We start from the raw sequence: 15,305 nt of genomic DNA, 5'->3' as shown, positions 1-15,305 counted from the left end.
CTTTGCTTTTGACATCAATAAGAGAAGAATTGGGCCCTTCACAGTTTGTGCCAGTAATTTCATGTATCAAATGCAAACAAGAGAGTCAAATTTCATTGTAACTCCAGTGTAATTCCACTGATATCAATAGGGTAACATCAAGAATAAATTTAACTCACTACCGTATATTTCACCTCCTACTGTGTTTGCTACCAAGGTGATGTGAGAGGTTTGGCTCTCTCATTAAAAAAACTGGAGGATTATATAAATTCTCCACTTTAATTTAATAAATAAAAAGTTAAACATATATAGTAAACTTAAAATACATAATAAACTGTTACTGCCCAGTTTTTACAAGTTAGCTGCTAATTTTCACCACACACAAGCATTAAAAATCCCGTCTTGGAGCTCATTTCTAAAGCTCTCCTAAAACAGGCCTCTCTCTGATTGCACAGATCAGACTTCTTTATAGTGTGGTAGGAAATAATCCAACATTCCCTTGCCTAAAATAATGAAATTGTTCCTCTCCATTCAAAACGTTAACAGTTAACTAACACCTGCTGTGAAAGAAGAGGGGAGTTGGCTAAATTCTTTAATACAAAAATTCCCTTAGTAAAAGCATGTGGTTTTGTTTAACCAATCACAAACCATCTAGTTACTAACCTATTTTTTCCCCAAAATGACAGGCCTAAGGTCAAATTTCACAATACCCTCCATGGTGTAAGACACCTTGGTTTTGGGGCCTGCTTCTACTTTTAGAAATTCCATGCTGCAAGTATTCCCATTAAGTAGCAGCTCCTTAACACACTAGCCATATCATTTCACAAGCAAACACACAACAACAATAAACAAACAATAAGACAAGGTAGCTGTAACAATGCATCAGCCATTGCAATATCAGCCAGTTTGCTCTTTGGGTAGTGTCATGCATTATTCAGTTACTCTTCTTCAAAAAGAACAAAACCATTCCTTCTAAGCTCTTTAAGAACCAGATCCTTGTACACATCCCTTTTACTCAAAAGTCTTTGTCGGAGCATAAGACTTGCACATTTCAGGATTAGTGTAGGACATAACAAAGAAAAAAAGTCTTTTGGCCTAGCAAAAGCAATGAACAAAAACCTTTCACATATGGCTTTGTATTTGCCACACATGTATTTACAATGACCTGCATTTTCTAGCACATGAATTTTTACAGTTCCCTCTCACACTTGACAGACTGATCACAATATTTAAAGCCAGTATTGAGAGCAGAAACACCTGACATCTGGCTACAGTTGCTGGATAGAGTTCCTATGCCTCAGAGGTAATTAACTCATTAATTTATCTTTATTCAGACTGTAGTAAGTAAATTGAGTGTCTTAAATTTTAGCAAATTCAGGATGTAGTTGAACTGAATTTCTTATTGAGATGAATGGTGTTCACATCCTACAAAAAATTGTGGTGAACATTTGATTTATCACTCTATTAACCTTTCAGTATTATTATTATTGCCTAAATTGAATAGTGCAGTTGGGAAATGCAAAATGTAATTGAGTAGTAACACAATTACTGACCCACATTCAACCTTTTACCAGGGCCCCACTTTGTCATTCACCCTAAAAGACTCATATTTTGGGCTTCAGTAGGATTGGGACCAGCCATTATGTACTAGTCCAAAAATATAAAGTAAGATAAGTGCCGTTCACCACAGAACTATATTAAAGGCATGTTTTTAAACAGGTTCATGGGATGTGTTTTATAAATTTGGTTTGGATTTTTTCTTATTTTAACATACCATTTTGGTCTTGATATTTGAGGTTCAGTGCAGCATTTTTCTAGTAAGCATTAAGGCTGAGCTGAAGCTAACTTGTAGTTCTCAGCTGGGCTTAATGGCAACTCACCTTTCCTCTTTCTATTGGAATTATTTTGCTGCTAACAACAATAACAACAACAAAAAGTGATGGACATCTGGTAAAATAACAGGGACAAAACTGCTGTGGGTTTTTATTATGTAATATATTAAAGACTCTTCAGTGACCTCTGTGGAGATGTCAGGACATCAAGCTTACTACGAAGCTGGTTATACCAACTCTATTGTTCTGCAGAGAAATGAGAGTGCCGAGGAAGGCTGAAAAACAGCAGATTGACATTTTTTGTTCTCACTATCTTCATGAGAAGCTCCCTATTAAGTGGCAGGGCAAGATCAACAATGAGGATATTGATAGCCTAAGCTACTAACTTTATCTGTCCGCACTGGTTTGGTTTTGGTGGATTTCTTGGTACGGCCATATCATTAGAATGGAAGACGAATGAATTGTAAAGCATGTTTACCAAGGAATGCCGCTACATGGTGGGCAATCACGTGGACACCAAAATCTTTGGTAGTCCAATAAGATTGCCAATGATGGACACAGATTGAATATCTAGCCAGGGCATCTTAAAGACCTAGATGGAGATTGAGCCAGGCGGCAATGTAAAGATGCTGTGTCCCTTTGAGATTTGCCTTGATGATGACGCTGATAATGATATTAAAGGAAAACTAAAATTACACATAAATATTTCAGTTATTTGACCCACTGTTAAATTTCTTTTACCAAGTCTCTGATTCAGCAAAGCACTTATGAACATGCTTGATTGAAGTCATATGACGTAAGCATATGCTTAAAGTTAAGCACATGGTTGTTTTCCAGAATAGAGGCCTAAATCACTGAAAAGAGGTTACTGTTGTTGTTGATTCTTTCAAATTTACGTAACTGTGTATATACAGTATAAAAACCCTTGAGATATGAATTAAAGCAGGAAGTCATATTGTAAGCCTGATACTATGTATCAAGGCAAAGATCTGACACAGGAAGCTGCATGAGAGCTCTGGAGAACAGTAAGAGATTTTCAAAGATCTTGATTAAAATACAGAATGTAGCTAACCGTACAGTGCAAATCTGCCACTGTTCAGTACCAGCTGCAGCTCTAATCCTCCTGTTTTCAGATATGTCATCTGGCTGCACATCGTGCTGGAATTACCATCAAAACGGCCACCACCAAGGATTATACAGCTTCCTGATTCAACAGAATTGAGTATTTGAACCATTGTTAGGTATTTTTAAAATACCTTTTTTTTAGTTTCCTTGTGAATGTTTCTTTCATCATCCACGACGCTATAGTAAAAATCACTGCTGGTTTCCTTTAAATGTGAACCACCACAGAGGTAATCTTATGTCTGAGACATGAGTTCCTCCATTTAATCTGGCAAGAATGGCACTATACAGCTATGTGAGATGTGGATAATCAACACCTACCTCACCGAGAATTAATTAGTTTGTGTAGTGCTCAGTGAAAATATACCATATGTGCTAAACTTTATTAAAGAGACCACATCGTGGGTGAAATTTCACCCATGTGAGGGAGCCTGGCCAAGACTCTCCTCACCACTTACATCCCACATTCTCTGTGAGTGGAGGGATGATGGGTGAGAAGTAGCTCTGCAAACTGCCTTCATGCCACGAAGTGGATCTCTGCACTGTCTTTAAACACAATGGAGCGGAGAGGGCACATTTCTATGGATCCAGTGCCCTGAACCCAGGCACAGAAGTATTGAAGCAACTATTCCTGCTCTATGTAATGTGGTATGGCGTCATAGGCACAACCTCAGGAGTCCGGAGCCCTATATTCTAATCCTAGCACTGCCAGTGACTTAGTATATCCTCGGGTAATTCATTGCATCTTTCTGTCTTGGCTTTCTTAATCTGTAAAGTATCTGTAAAATATGGATAATATTTACTCACCTATCTCACATGGCGTTGAAGATTAGTTAGTGTCTGTACAGCGTTTTGAACTCACAAATAGAAGAATACTAAGTATTGTTATAACAATGTAGCCAGAAGAGAATTGCACTCTTAAGGCCAGATTTTCAAAGGTATTTAGGCACATAAAGATACATTTAAGTGCTTAGTGGAATTTTCAAAAGCACCTCAGCAGGCTAGGCAACAAACTGCCATTGATTTTGCTGAGAGATATCACTCATATCTGGGTTGAGATGCCTAACTCATCTAGGTGCTTTTGGAAATCCCATTAGGCACCTATCTGCAGATTTAAGCTCCTCAATACTTTTGAAAATATGGCCCTTTTGTCTTGGTTTTTATTCTGTTTTTCACTATTGGCTACATGAATGTCAAAATACAAATTTTTATAGGTCTGGGCTGAGGAAAATTAGACTATCCATCCCTGGATACTAGTTGGCAGATAGGGAGGCAATGATTTAATTTGCTTATCAGATGCATGATTTCTTATATGCTATGGAACTGCAAAGAGATTGGGTAATTTTTGACCAGTAATATTAGTAGCAACACCATGCCTAACTAGGAATGAAGAGTATTCATATTTCAGGGCATAAAATCTTTGCTTCAGGAATCAGGAAATAATTTTACCCCATTATTAATTATCATAGGTTGTGTGCCAACAACGTGTGGAAAGCTGTGAAGGTTATAGATGAATTTCCTGTCCCAGTCTGAAAGAGATAGATGCCTTATGGGTATTTTTAGCTTACTCCAAAATAATAGGTAATAACTATTGTTAGAGGCATGGCTCCAGATTTGATGGACAAATTATCAGATCTGGTGTGGCAAATTCTATGTTCCTAACTAATTTCTTTTAGCATGTTTCATCTGAACTGTTGGACAGTTTGGTTTCAATTACTGTGTCACATTTCCTTTTCCCTTTTCTTTGTTCAAAAGTCAGATCCGTTAACCACTTGATCTGTTTTCCATAAAACTTCCTTAACTTTAAGCATGGGTATTCTTTCTGACATCTATGGGGTTACACTGCACTGGAAACTATGGAACTGGTACTGTAGCTTTGCAAACATACCTTAAGCCCCCTACAGTATTTGAAGATATATTTAGTGAGAGGAGAGAAAATGGTACTTTGTGAAGTGCTGTCATACGCAGTAATATTTTCAGCTGGCAGAACTAGACATAGCCTGATGAAAACACATCATTCCATGAACCTTGCCCAGACCACAGAAAGGATCAACTTCAGACAGCAAAGCCTGAAATCTAAAACCTGAAACAGTAATATAAATGAACTGAAAAAGACACGGCATAAAAGCAAACATCTTTCATTTTCAGACTAGTCAGTTCATGGTTTTGGACAGATTAAAATGTTTCAAATCTTTCCTGGAATGCAAGGGAGAGAGTGGACAGGGAGAGGGTGAAGCGGAACAGAAGCTGCTATCAATATAATGAACATTTGCCGATCAAAACATTGCGTAATTTATAAAATTAATGTCATATGGTTTTTGTCCTTTGCCTACAGTGTGCATGGTTTTTCAATGTGATCACTAAGTTCCCATTTTTGAAAACCCAACTGCTTTCTCTGTGTTTTTCACATTAACTCATTTTACTTTCCACTGACACTTTGCGATTTCTATGGATTATTTTCCAGTCAGATTTTTTTTCTGTAAGCAACTTCTTTCTGAATTTTGAAGCCCCTTTTACATTTCATCCCATGGGAGCTTAAGATTTCCAGATGTCAGAGATTTTAAAATGTACAGTGACCTGATCAATGTTTTAGTAGTAGTGTAGAAATGTTGACATACTATGTAATGTATACGGTATGTGTATAGAGAGAATACAGGATGGCATGTGGAGATATAAAGATTTTATTGGCATTAGGTTGTGCTGGCTGCATTACCCACATGTGCTGAAGCAATGAGTGTGTTGTTATCATTATTTATTATTAACATAGTACCAAGAATGTGCTTGGCACCTTGTTATGAATACAAAGAAACCTTTATATAATACACGTTATCATGTATTTACATTAGGACCCATTTTGAGATGATATTTCAGAACATATTTTGGAGTTTTATAGTTGTATTTGTTTTATTTTTAAGTACCCTACATTCTAGTTGCCTTATTTACAAAGCACTGTCTTCAGTTTTGCAATTTTAAGCTCCAGGATCTTGTGATTTCCCAGGGGTGCTCAGGGATGCTATACCTCTCTCTGGAAAGCTGGAATTCCTAGACATCCAATAGGATGTAGTAAGTGTTTCTAGCCCTTAAACACATCATTAGTCCAGAACTGAATTTTCTAGTCCTGGACATCAGAGCTGTATGTAATTTTCATTCCCTACTTTTAGCTAATCTGGAAAGAAGGAAAAGAAATTGTGGCACTCATGTTGTCTTTTTTCAAAGCATATGTCCTTTGCTGTAGGTACAAGATCACACATTTGTCTCAGACTGTGTCATGGTTTGCATGATCAGTGCTTGAAAATGTACTGTTTATATGGTTCTTAGTAGCACTTTACTGGAATGGATCATGGGAGATGAGGCAAGAAGTAAAGGACATCCCTTAAAATACAGGATGAATAATCACCTTAGCCTAGGTTTGTTTGTGATTTCAGAATCAATTCCCAGTTGTACAGATTTGGAAACTTATCCCTGAAAAAAAATTCCTTACATGTATTATCATAAATAGATTTATTTTAAAAAGGAAAGTGTTAGGATGGGGTGGGTTTTTTTAGCTTTAAACAAACAAACAAACAAACAAACAAACAAACAAACAAAAACAAAATGAAAAAACCCAACAGCAACCCAAAAAACATAATATGCAGGCATTTTTCTCTTAAAATAGTCAGGATTAAGCTGCCAGTGACTAAAATTAACAATTTAAAAAATACCCCCACAAGACCTATTGACGTGTATATATGCATTTGCACACACAGTTCAAAGGCCAAATTGCCCCTTTCCATGGGAAGGAGCTAACAAGAAGGAGATGTCCACAGAGGTCCGCTCTGGGAATTTCCCCCCTACTGTTCTACCTCAAGATTAAGTGAGATTTGTCCCCTGAAGACTGGGCCATTAGAGCTACCCCCAAACCTGGAGAATCCCCAGGGCTCAGCACAAAGCCAAGAGCATCTCACATAGGATCTGCTGTGCACTGTTCCGGCCTCTGGCTGCCCCAGGCGGCAATGCCTGGTACCAGTGTGCTACCTGGGACTTCCCCCTGGCTCCAACTGTTCCTGGAATGAGGGACTCCACAGAAAAAAGTAGCAGCCCCTGGCTGCTTTTCCTGGGATACTCTGTATGATTGGAGGGAAGATGATATAAAACCCCCAGGGCCCCAATACCAGTCTGTCCACTTCTTCCACCAATGTAAACACCAGACCGAAAGAAAAATGGTGCTGCAGAGTTGGCCGAGTTCCACTTTCTTGCGAGAGAGAGGAGATCCACACAGAGTTCCCACTGTGGAGAGTGACAGGGTGGTCTCACCATTGGTAATTAGGAATGTAAGTGCATGTTTTGCATGGAAGTGCCACCTTCCTCACATATGTGCAGTTATTCTATATACAATTTTTGCAGGTGCTATTTAGGCAGCCAATTTTGAAATAATGTCCCTCATTGTACCTTTCTGATAGCTATACACTGGACTTCATTTTTTATATTGTTTCATAGCAATGTTAAGGGAGAAGTTGATGCTATTAACTATACCAATATTTATCATGCAACTATATCAGCTTGAAGCAATACCTGAAAATAGTGATTTATAATTAAAGTGCGATCTTAGCTTTCACTACAGAAGCCATATCCTGTCTATCATACAGCAGCAGCTGCCATAAGCATTAGTTGATAGGGAGATGCCACAACTACTAAGCAAGCACACCCCAACAGCAGCCACTGGCATAAGGGATCGGGCTCCTCTACACCTCCAATGATTCCTGGCTGCTGGGCTAGCCCCTGGGGTTGTGGTGGCAGGTGTAGCGTAGAGTGGCGGGAGTGTCCCAGAATTAGGAGAAAGGAAGGGTATCTTAATGCAACCTTTCTCCAACCCCAGTGTGGAGGAATGTGGGTGTGGCTACAAAGATCAAAGACCATTTTGGAAAGCAAGGTTCTGGAGTACAAGGAGCTATAGGCTACTGCCAACACCAAGCTGTGTCTGCTGCTGGTAGGGTTACATAATGTTTAAATAAAAATAATGTAAGTGTTAAGTACAAGCTCTCTGTGCCCTAAAAAGAAGAACAGCACATGGAACCAGGACTGGTAGAATTTTCACAGTAATTCCAGATGCCTGAATTATACCTACACAGCCACACAGCCAGTAGGTGTGGAGGGTCTGAGACCACTACCTGAATTAAGGTTTGGGGACAATGTGGAGAAAACAAGGAAGTGGTTCAAACAAGTTTTTGTTGTATACAACTCCAGTGGATGCAGACACAATTAGTGGTACCAGGAAAGTGACCTTATTATTAAGGTGGAGTTCCTCAAGAATCGGGCTTGGGACCAATCTTATTCAATATTTTTATTAATGACCTTGGCACAAGAAGCAGGAGCATGCTAATGAAATTTGCTGCTGATACAAAGTTGGGAGGCATCAACAATACATAGGAGGATCAGAATATTAGACAAAAAATTCTGGGTGATCTTGAAGACCGGAGTGACAGAAATGGGATGAAAAATCAATAGTACAAAATGCAAGATCATGCACTTAGGATATAATAATAATAATTTCTGCTAGAAGCTGGGAGTTCATCAGTTGCAAGCAACAGAGAAAGAGAGAAACCAGGGTGTGTGGATTGATCACAGGATGACTATGAGCCACCAATGCAATGCATGTGTGAAAAAGACAAGTGAGATCCTAAAACGTATTAGATGAAGATTTGCCAGTAAAGAGAGAGAATTAATGCCATTGTACAACACACTCAAAAGACCTCATCTGGAATATTGTGTACAATTCTAGTCACCCAAGTTCAAGAAAGATTAATTTAAACTGGAACGGGTGCAGAGAAAAGCTACTAGGATGATCAGGGGAACAACTTAACTAATTTTAAAAGAGAGCTGGACAAATGTATGATGCAATTGTATGATGGGATTACTTGTGACTGTTGGGGACAGGACTCAACAGCCCTGGGGCTCACTTCTGATTTATGTCTTATGTTCCTAAAAACTCATGCTTCAGCATTTCAGCTGGCCACCTGCAGGAGTCAGGAAAGGATGCTTCCCCCCACAATACATTGTGGGAGGGTTTTTTTAATCTCCTTCCTCTGAAGCATCAGGGATGGCCACAGCTGGAGATGGAACATTGGATGAGGTGGACCAGGGCTCTGAGGTGGCACCAAGCAGTCTCTCTCATGGTTCTTGCTCACATGCTTAGGGTCTAACTGATCACCATATGTGGGATCAGGAAGGATGGGCACTGACCTGGGATTTTTTTTGCCTTCCTCTGCAGTGTGTGGGTGTGAGTCACTTGCCAGGATTATATCTCACTTAATCATTTCACTGACATGGCAGGGGCCTCAGGCACATAATAATCTAGTCTTCTGTTGTCTGTAATACTTTGGTCTAATTTCAATGTGTGGATGCTGGATGGTGTTGGTGCCCTGTGATATATAGAAGGCCAGACTAAATGATAGAGTGGTCCTTCTTGGCCTTAAACTCTATGACTCTATGGCTACACTTGCAGATGTACAGCACTGTGAGTTAAACCTGACTTCGTGCAGCTGAGTAGGGAAAGCGCTGCAGTCTGTCCACAGTGACAGCTGCCCTGCGCACTGTCGTGGCCACATTTGCGGCAATTGCAGCGCTATTGGGAGCGGTGCATTATGGGCAGCTATCCCACAGAGCACCTTTTCCCATTCTGGCGCCGTGGGTTGTGGGAAGGGGGTGTGGGTGCGGGGGATTCTGGGTCCTGTCCCAATGCCCCGTGATGCATCGCTTCGCATCCCAGAAATCCCTTTGTTTCCGTCCACCTTTGGCGCCATCTTTCAACGGTTTCTGTGCAGCGCGATCTGTCTGCGGGAAATGGAGTCCGAACTGCTGAGGCGTATGCTGACGAGTCTCGCTAGCTCGTCACGTTTGGCTGTCGAACTATTCCTTAAGATCCAAAGTGACAGTGAGAGTGAGGGTGAGGAGTCCGACGATGCTATCGAGCCGCGTAACGCGTACAACACGAAATTGCTTGTGGCATTCACGGACATGCTCAGCACCGTGGAACGCCGCTTTTGGGCTCGGGAAACAAGCACCGAGTGGTGGGATCACATCGTCATGGAAGTCTGGGATGACGAGCAGTGGCTGCAGAACTTTCGGATGAGAAAAGCCACTTTCATGGGACTGTGTGAGGAGCTTGCCCCCACCCTGCGGCGCAAGGACACGAGATTGAGAGCTGCCCTGCCAGTGGAGAAGCGGGTGGCTATTGCAATCTGGAAGCTGGCAACTCCAGACAGCTACCGGTCGGTCGCAAACCAGTTTGGACTGGGAAAGTCGACCGTTGGAATCGTGTTGATGCAAGTTTGCAAGGCCATTAATCGCATCCTACTCAGAAGAACCGTGACTCTGGGTAACGTGCAGGAAATAGTGGTTGGCTTTGCACAAATGGGGTTCCCTAACTGTGGAGGGGGATAGATGGGACGCACATTCCTATTCTGGCACCACCCCACCTAGGATCCGAGTACGTTAATTGGAAGGGGTATTTCTCTATGGTTCTCCAGGCGCTTGTGGATCACCGTGGGCGTTTCATTGACATTAACACAGGCTGGCCCGGAAAGGTGCATGATGCACGCATCTTTCGGAACACTTGGCTGTTCAGGAAGATGCAGGCCGGGACTTTTTTCCCAGAGCGGAAGATCACGGTAGGGGAAGTTGAAATGCCCATTGTGATCCTTGGAGATCCCTCTTACCCGTTAATGCCATGGCTCATGAAACCCTACACAGGGAGCCTTGACAGCAGCAAGGAACGGTTCAACTACAGGCTGAGCCGGTGCCGAATGACTGTGGAGTGTGCCTTTGGCCATTTAAAGGCCCGCTGGCGATCTCTGTATGGGAAGCTGGACTTGGCCGAAAACAGCATCCCCGCGGTTATATCCGCGTGCTATGCCCTCCATAATATTTGTGAAGGGAAGGGTGAAAGCTTCACTCAGGCATGGACCTCTGAGGTTTAACACCTGGAGGTTGAATTTGCACAGCCAGAGAGCAGGGCTATTACAGGGGCCCAGCGCGGGGCTGCAAGGATTAGGGATGCCTTGAGGGAGCAATTTGAGGCTGAAAACCAGCAGTGCTATCTGGTGCCCTGCATGGGAGGGAAGTGCAGTAGTTCCAATCTTTAGGAATCAGTGTTTGCTAAGCAGACAAGCAGACTTGCAGTGCCTGTTTATTTCCTGGGCTAAGGAGTCTTTTACTTTATGCAATAATAAAGAATGTTTTCAAAGCCAAAGAATCCATTTATTGAAAAGAAAAAAAAATATTTATTGAAAAGAAACAAGGGGGTGGAGTGGGGAACGGTACAATCACAGATTCGCGTATGTCCTGTCTGGTGTGCTGTGCAGTGAGTGCTGCACTTCAGGACAGCTATACTGCATGGTGATGGGGGTTGAGTACAGAGGGTAAGGGTCGTGGTTTTCAGGGCTGAGTGGTGAAGATACTGGTGTTGGAGGCAGCGGGTGGCGTGAAGAACACGGAAGTTGGGGAAAGTGGGTTGGAGGAGACAGTGGGGCACAACGGAAAGAGTTTTGGGACAAGGGCTGTGGGGGGGGGGTCGCGTTTGCGGTTGCGGTACTGCTCCTCTTTCTGCATGGCTACCAGCTCCTGGATAGCGTCTGCTTGGTGCTCCAGGATGCTTATGAGCCTATCAGTGCTTTGCTGCCGGTGCGCGGTGCTTTGCCGCCGGTGCGCTGCGTTTTCCTGGCGGATCCTGCTTTCTCTCTCCCTCCAGTTCTGTGCTTTCTCATTCTCTTTAATAGATTGCCACATCACTTCTTGCAGCATGTCTTCTTTGCTTTTTCGTGGTCTCTTCCTGAGTCTTTGCAGTCTCTGAGCAGGCGATAAGAGGGACGGCTGAGGTCTCAAGTTTGATGCAGCTGTATAGGCAAAATGCAACATTTAACAGAGGCAGTATTGTTTATACCAGACAGAGTAATGATTCCCCCCGCACATAAGGAGTAGAAAACACACAGGGTCTACACAATAGCATAATTTTCCCGTCGGAAACAGAGCACACATATCCCACGGGAACCTCAAAATGGTGAGTAAGAGGGACTGATTGTTTCAGGGCTGCACTGTCCTCTGGGTTTCTGTGCCTTGGGGAGAGCCAACAGCTTCAGGGGGCACCTACACTGAACACTGTCCCAACATTTTCCACAGGAGTTCGTCCTGGACGATATCTCACTGCTGAGGGTGACCTGGGAAGCAAGGGAGGGTCTTCTACTGCAATGTGGCTTCCGCCCTGGCCCATATGCAGCTTGCTTATGTGCAGCAATGGTCCCCCTGCCCCTCACGGCACAGTGGCGCGGACACGTTAGCCTGGCTGGGACAAGGACCACGGTGGCTCTCCCGATAAACCTGCGCAAGCGCATTGCACACGTTCTGGATGAGACATTTGAGGAGATTACCGAGGCCGATTACCGCGATGTGATAAACCACATCAATGCACTATTCCGCATCTAGGCATGCATGCCTAACCCTCCTCTCCCAAAGAGCCCGCACCGAAAAAATTCCTTCCCGAAAAAAAACCCGCTTACCGGGAACCTGCTCTTCTGTTTGTCCTCCACCAAGTACCGGCCGCTGCGACTGGCTACCTTCCTCCTGGCTCGAGAAGAGCTCCTGGCTGCATGGCTCCAGGGATTCCGGGGTGTCTCCATCTTGCCCACCACCATCACTCCCGTTTTCCTCCTCCTCCTTCTCTTCCTCCTCCCCCCCCCACACCGGCTCTGAAGTGTCCATGGTGGTGCTCGGAGTGGAGGTGGGGTTAACCCCAAGTATCGCATCCAGCTCTTTGTAGAATCGGCAGGTCGCGGGGGGAGCACCCGAGCGGCCGTTTGCGTCGCGGGCTTTGCAGTAGGCACTCCGCAGCTACTTCACTTTAATCCTGCACTGCAGGGCGTCCCGGTCATGGCCCCTTTCCATCAAGTCCTTTGATACCTTCCCGAAGGTATCGTAATTGCTACGGCTGGAGCGCAGCTGGGACTGTACAGCTTCCTCCCCCCAAACACTGATGAGGTCCAGCAACTCGCCATTGCTCCATGCTGGGGCTCGCTTGGCGCGTGGAGGCATGGTCACCTGGAAAGTTTCGCTGATAGCACTCCATACCACGCCAGGCTGAGCAAACAGGAAGGGGATTTTTAAAATTCCCGGGGAATGTAAAGGGTGGGTCATATGGTTGGTTACCTGAGGCCAGGGCAGTAGAGTTTGAACTGATGACCAGAGTGGCTAGAACAGGCATAGTGGGATACTGCCGAATAATTCTGGAGGCCATTCACAGCGCATTGGGTGGCCACACTGGTGCCCCAGCGCTGCAGCAGCAGCGCGATACTCGCTATTCCTCTCGGGGACGTGGAGTACATGCAGCGCTGCAACCACGGAGATACAGCGCTGCAAATGCCTTGCCAGTGTGGACGGGGAGTGAGTTACAGCGCTGGGGGCAGCTTTACAGCGCTGTAACTCGCAAGTGTAGCCAAGGCCTATGACTAACTGTAGCTGATGCAGAGGCCCTAGATATTTTTAATAGTTTCCAGCTAACAGCCTTTCACAACACTAATTTTTGATAAGGGTCTTAGTACCGTTTGAAGCTTTGGTTATCTAAAAAAAGAATAAAACCTACAAAAGATTTCTCTTCCACACAAGAATGTAAAAGCCAAGGAAAAGTATTGTGAAATGTTATAGACTTGAAGTTCAAGAGCCAGTATTTCAATTTTGGCCCCATAAGAGATCCTTTGATTCTAGACTGGCTGGTGGTGGGCTGCCAGTATGGAAAGCTATGTGGCCATTTGCTGAGATATTGTGAGTTGACTTTTTTTTTTTTAGAAAAAGACACAGAAATTTGCAAACCAGCAGAACAGGCAAAATTGCAAGTTCAGACCCTAAGTAAGGAGAGTCAAGAAACCTACATGACGTTATCATGCAGTGAAATTTGAATGATGGGTATGAGGAGAAAACATACAAGGAAATTAGGCAGCGCAAGAAAAGGTGCCTATCATTGCATCAAACAGCCAGGGCTAGTCTACTCTAGAAGCGCTACAATGGCATAGCTGCACCAATACAGCTGTGCTGCTGTAGCATGTCTGGTGAAGATGTTCTCTGCTGATGGGAGACAGCTCTCCTGTCGGTATAATAAAACCACTCTCACGAGAGGTGGTAGCTATGTTGCTGGGAGAAGCTCTCTCACCAACACAGAGCTGTCCACACCCGCACTTAGGTCAGTGTAACTTATGTCACTCGGGAGTGTGTGTGTGTGTATGTGGCTTATTCACACCCCTGAGTGACATAAATTATAATGACATAAGTGGTAGTGTGTACAAGCCCCCAGATGACTGTGTGGGAGATGGGGATGAGAACATGAATATAGAGATCATTCAATATGTGGGCAAAAGTCTGCCTTAAATATATCTATTTTGCTAGACAATGCTGGCAAAAGAAAACTGTGGATACAGTGATAGCTCTGTTTATGAGCCATTGTACATTGATTCCATAGAGCAACTGTCAGAGGTCCTAGTAAATGGGGAGGAAATCACAGCACCCTCAGCTGTGCAGAATGTAGATAATGGCTGTTCAGACTCCAGTGAACTGAGTGCCACAGAGTCTACAGGTAACTTCTGAATTTGAGCTTGAAGGAGACATATAAAGCTCATCAGTAGTTGGTAATGAAGCCCTTTCCAAGAGATAAATTTGAATTCTTATCACAAAATGAGGCAGATGGTAGCAGAAAGAGGAGGAACATCATATTAAATAATATCCTGCTATTGCTGAGGGAACTGGACACAGAGTGACTAGAGATCATTCACCAGACAGTTGGGAACAGCCTCAAGTCTGATATAAGAAGGAGCTTCAGGAGAAGCAATAATGACCATTGAAGAATTCTCTAAGTTATCTCATACCAACCAGACTTCCAGCACTATTTCAATCAACAGTGTCATATTTTTAGGTTTTCTGCATGATGAAGAAAATTTCTATGGGTGCCTCTAAAGGTGGACTTGGTGGACTACAGTTGGAAAGAACACACTGCAGCTGGAGAGAACTGCAGGATACATGTCCAGAGCCTTCACAAACTCAAGTTTAAATTTGATTTTTAGAGAGAGAGAGAATGTGTGGTGTACTGGTCTCTGTGGAAGGATCATTGTGTAAGGGCAGTTAACATCCATTTTGGAAGGTGGGGTTCTAGATGGCAGGGAACGGTGGGCTGCGGTCAAATCCAGGCTCAGGTTTCTTTTGTGTTATTCTTAAGCAAATGTTAAATAAAAAAAAAAGTTTTAAATATAGGCTCTTCATGCCTTAATAAGAGCAACACCTCTCCTTCCCCCATCTTCAGCTGTGCGGAGCACTCCGCAGCTGTAATTGAAGTCTTGGGCCTCAATGTTCAAATGGTAA

The 15,305-nt window shown here is 43.3% G+C and overlaps 1 protein-coding gene across 1 annotated transcript in view; it reads left to right on the top strand.

Annotated features, from left to right (window-relative positions):
* THBS2 (thrombospondin 2) overlaps nt 1-13,855 on the top strand; it is a 99,898-nt gene extending 86,043 nt beyond the window's left edge. The window contains exon 21 of the mRNA XM_065401451.1: nt 13,746-13,855. Coding sequence (XP_065257523.1) covers nt 13,746-13,855 — 110 coding nt within the window. The remainder of the gene's footprint in view (nt 1-13,745) is intronic.
* The last annotated feature ends 1,450 nt before the right edge of the window (nt 13,856-15,305 follow it).

The sequence above is a fragment of the Emys orbicularis genome, chromosome 3 (assembly GCF_028017835.1).
Source record: "Emys orbicularis isolate rEmyOrb1 chromosome 3, rEmyOrb1.hap1, whole genome shotgun sequence".
In the NCBI taxonomy this organism is placed as follows: Eukaryota; Metazoa; Chordata; order Testudines; family Emydidae; genus Emys; species Emys orbicularis.
This window is presented reverse-complemented; position numbering and strand designations above follow the sequence as displayed.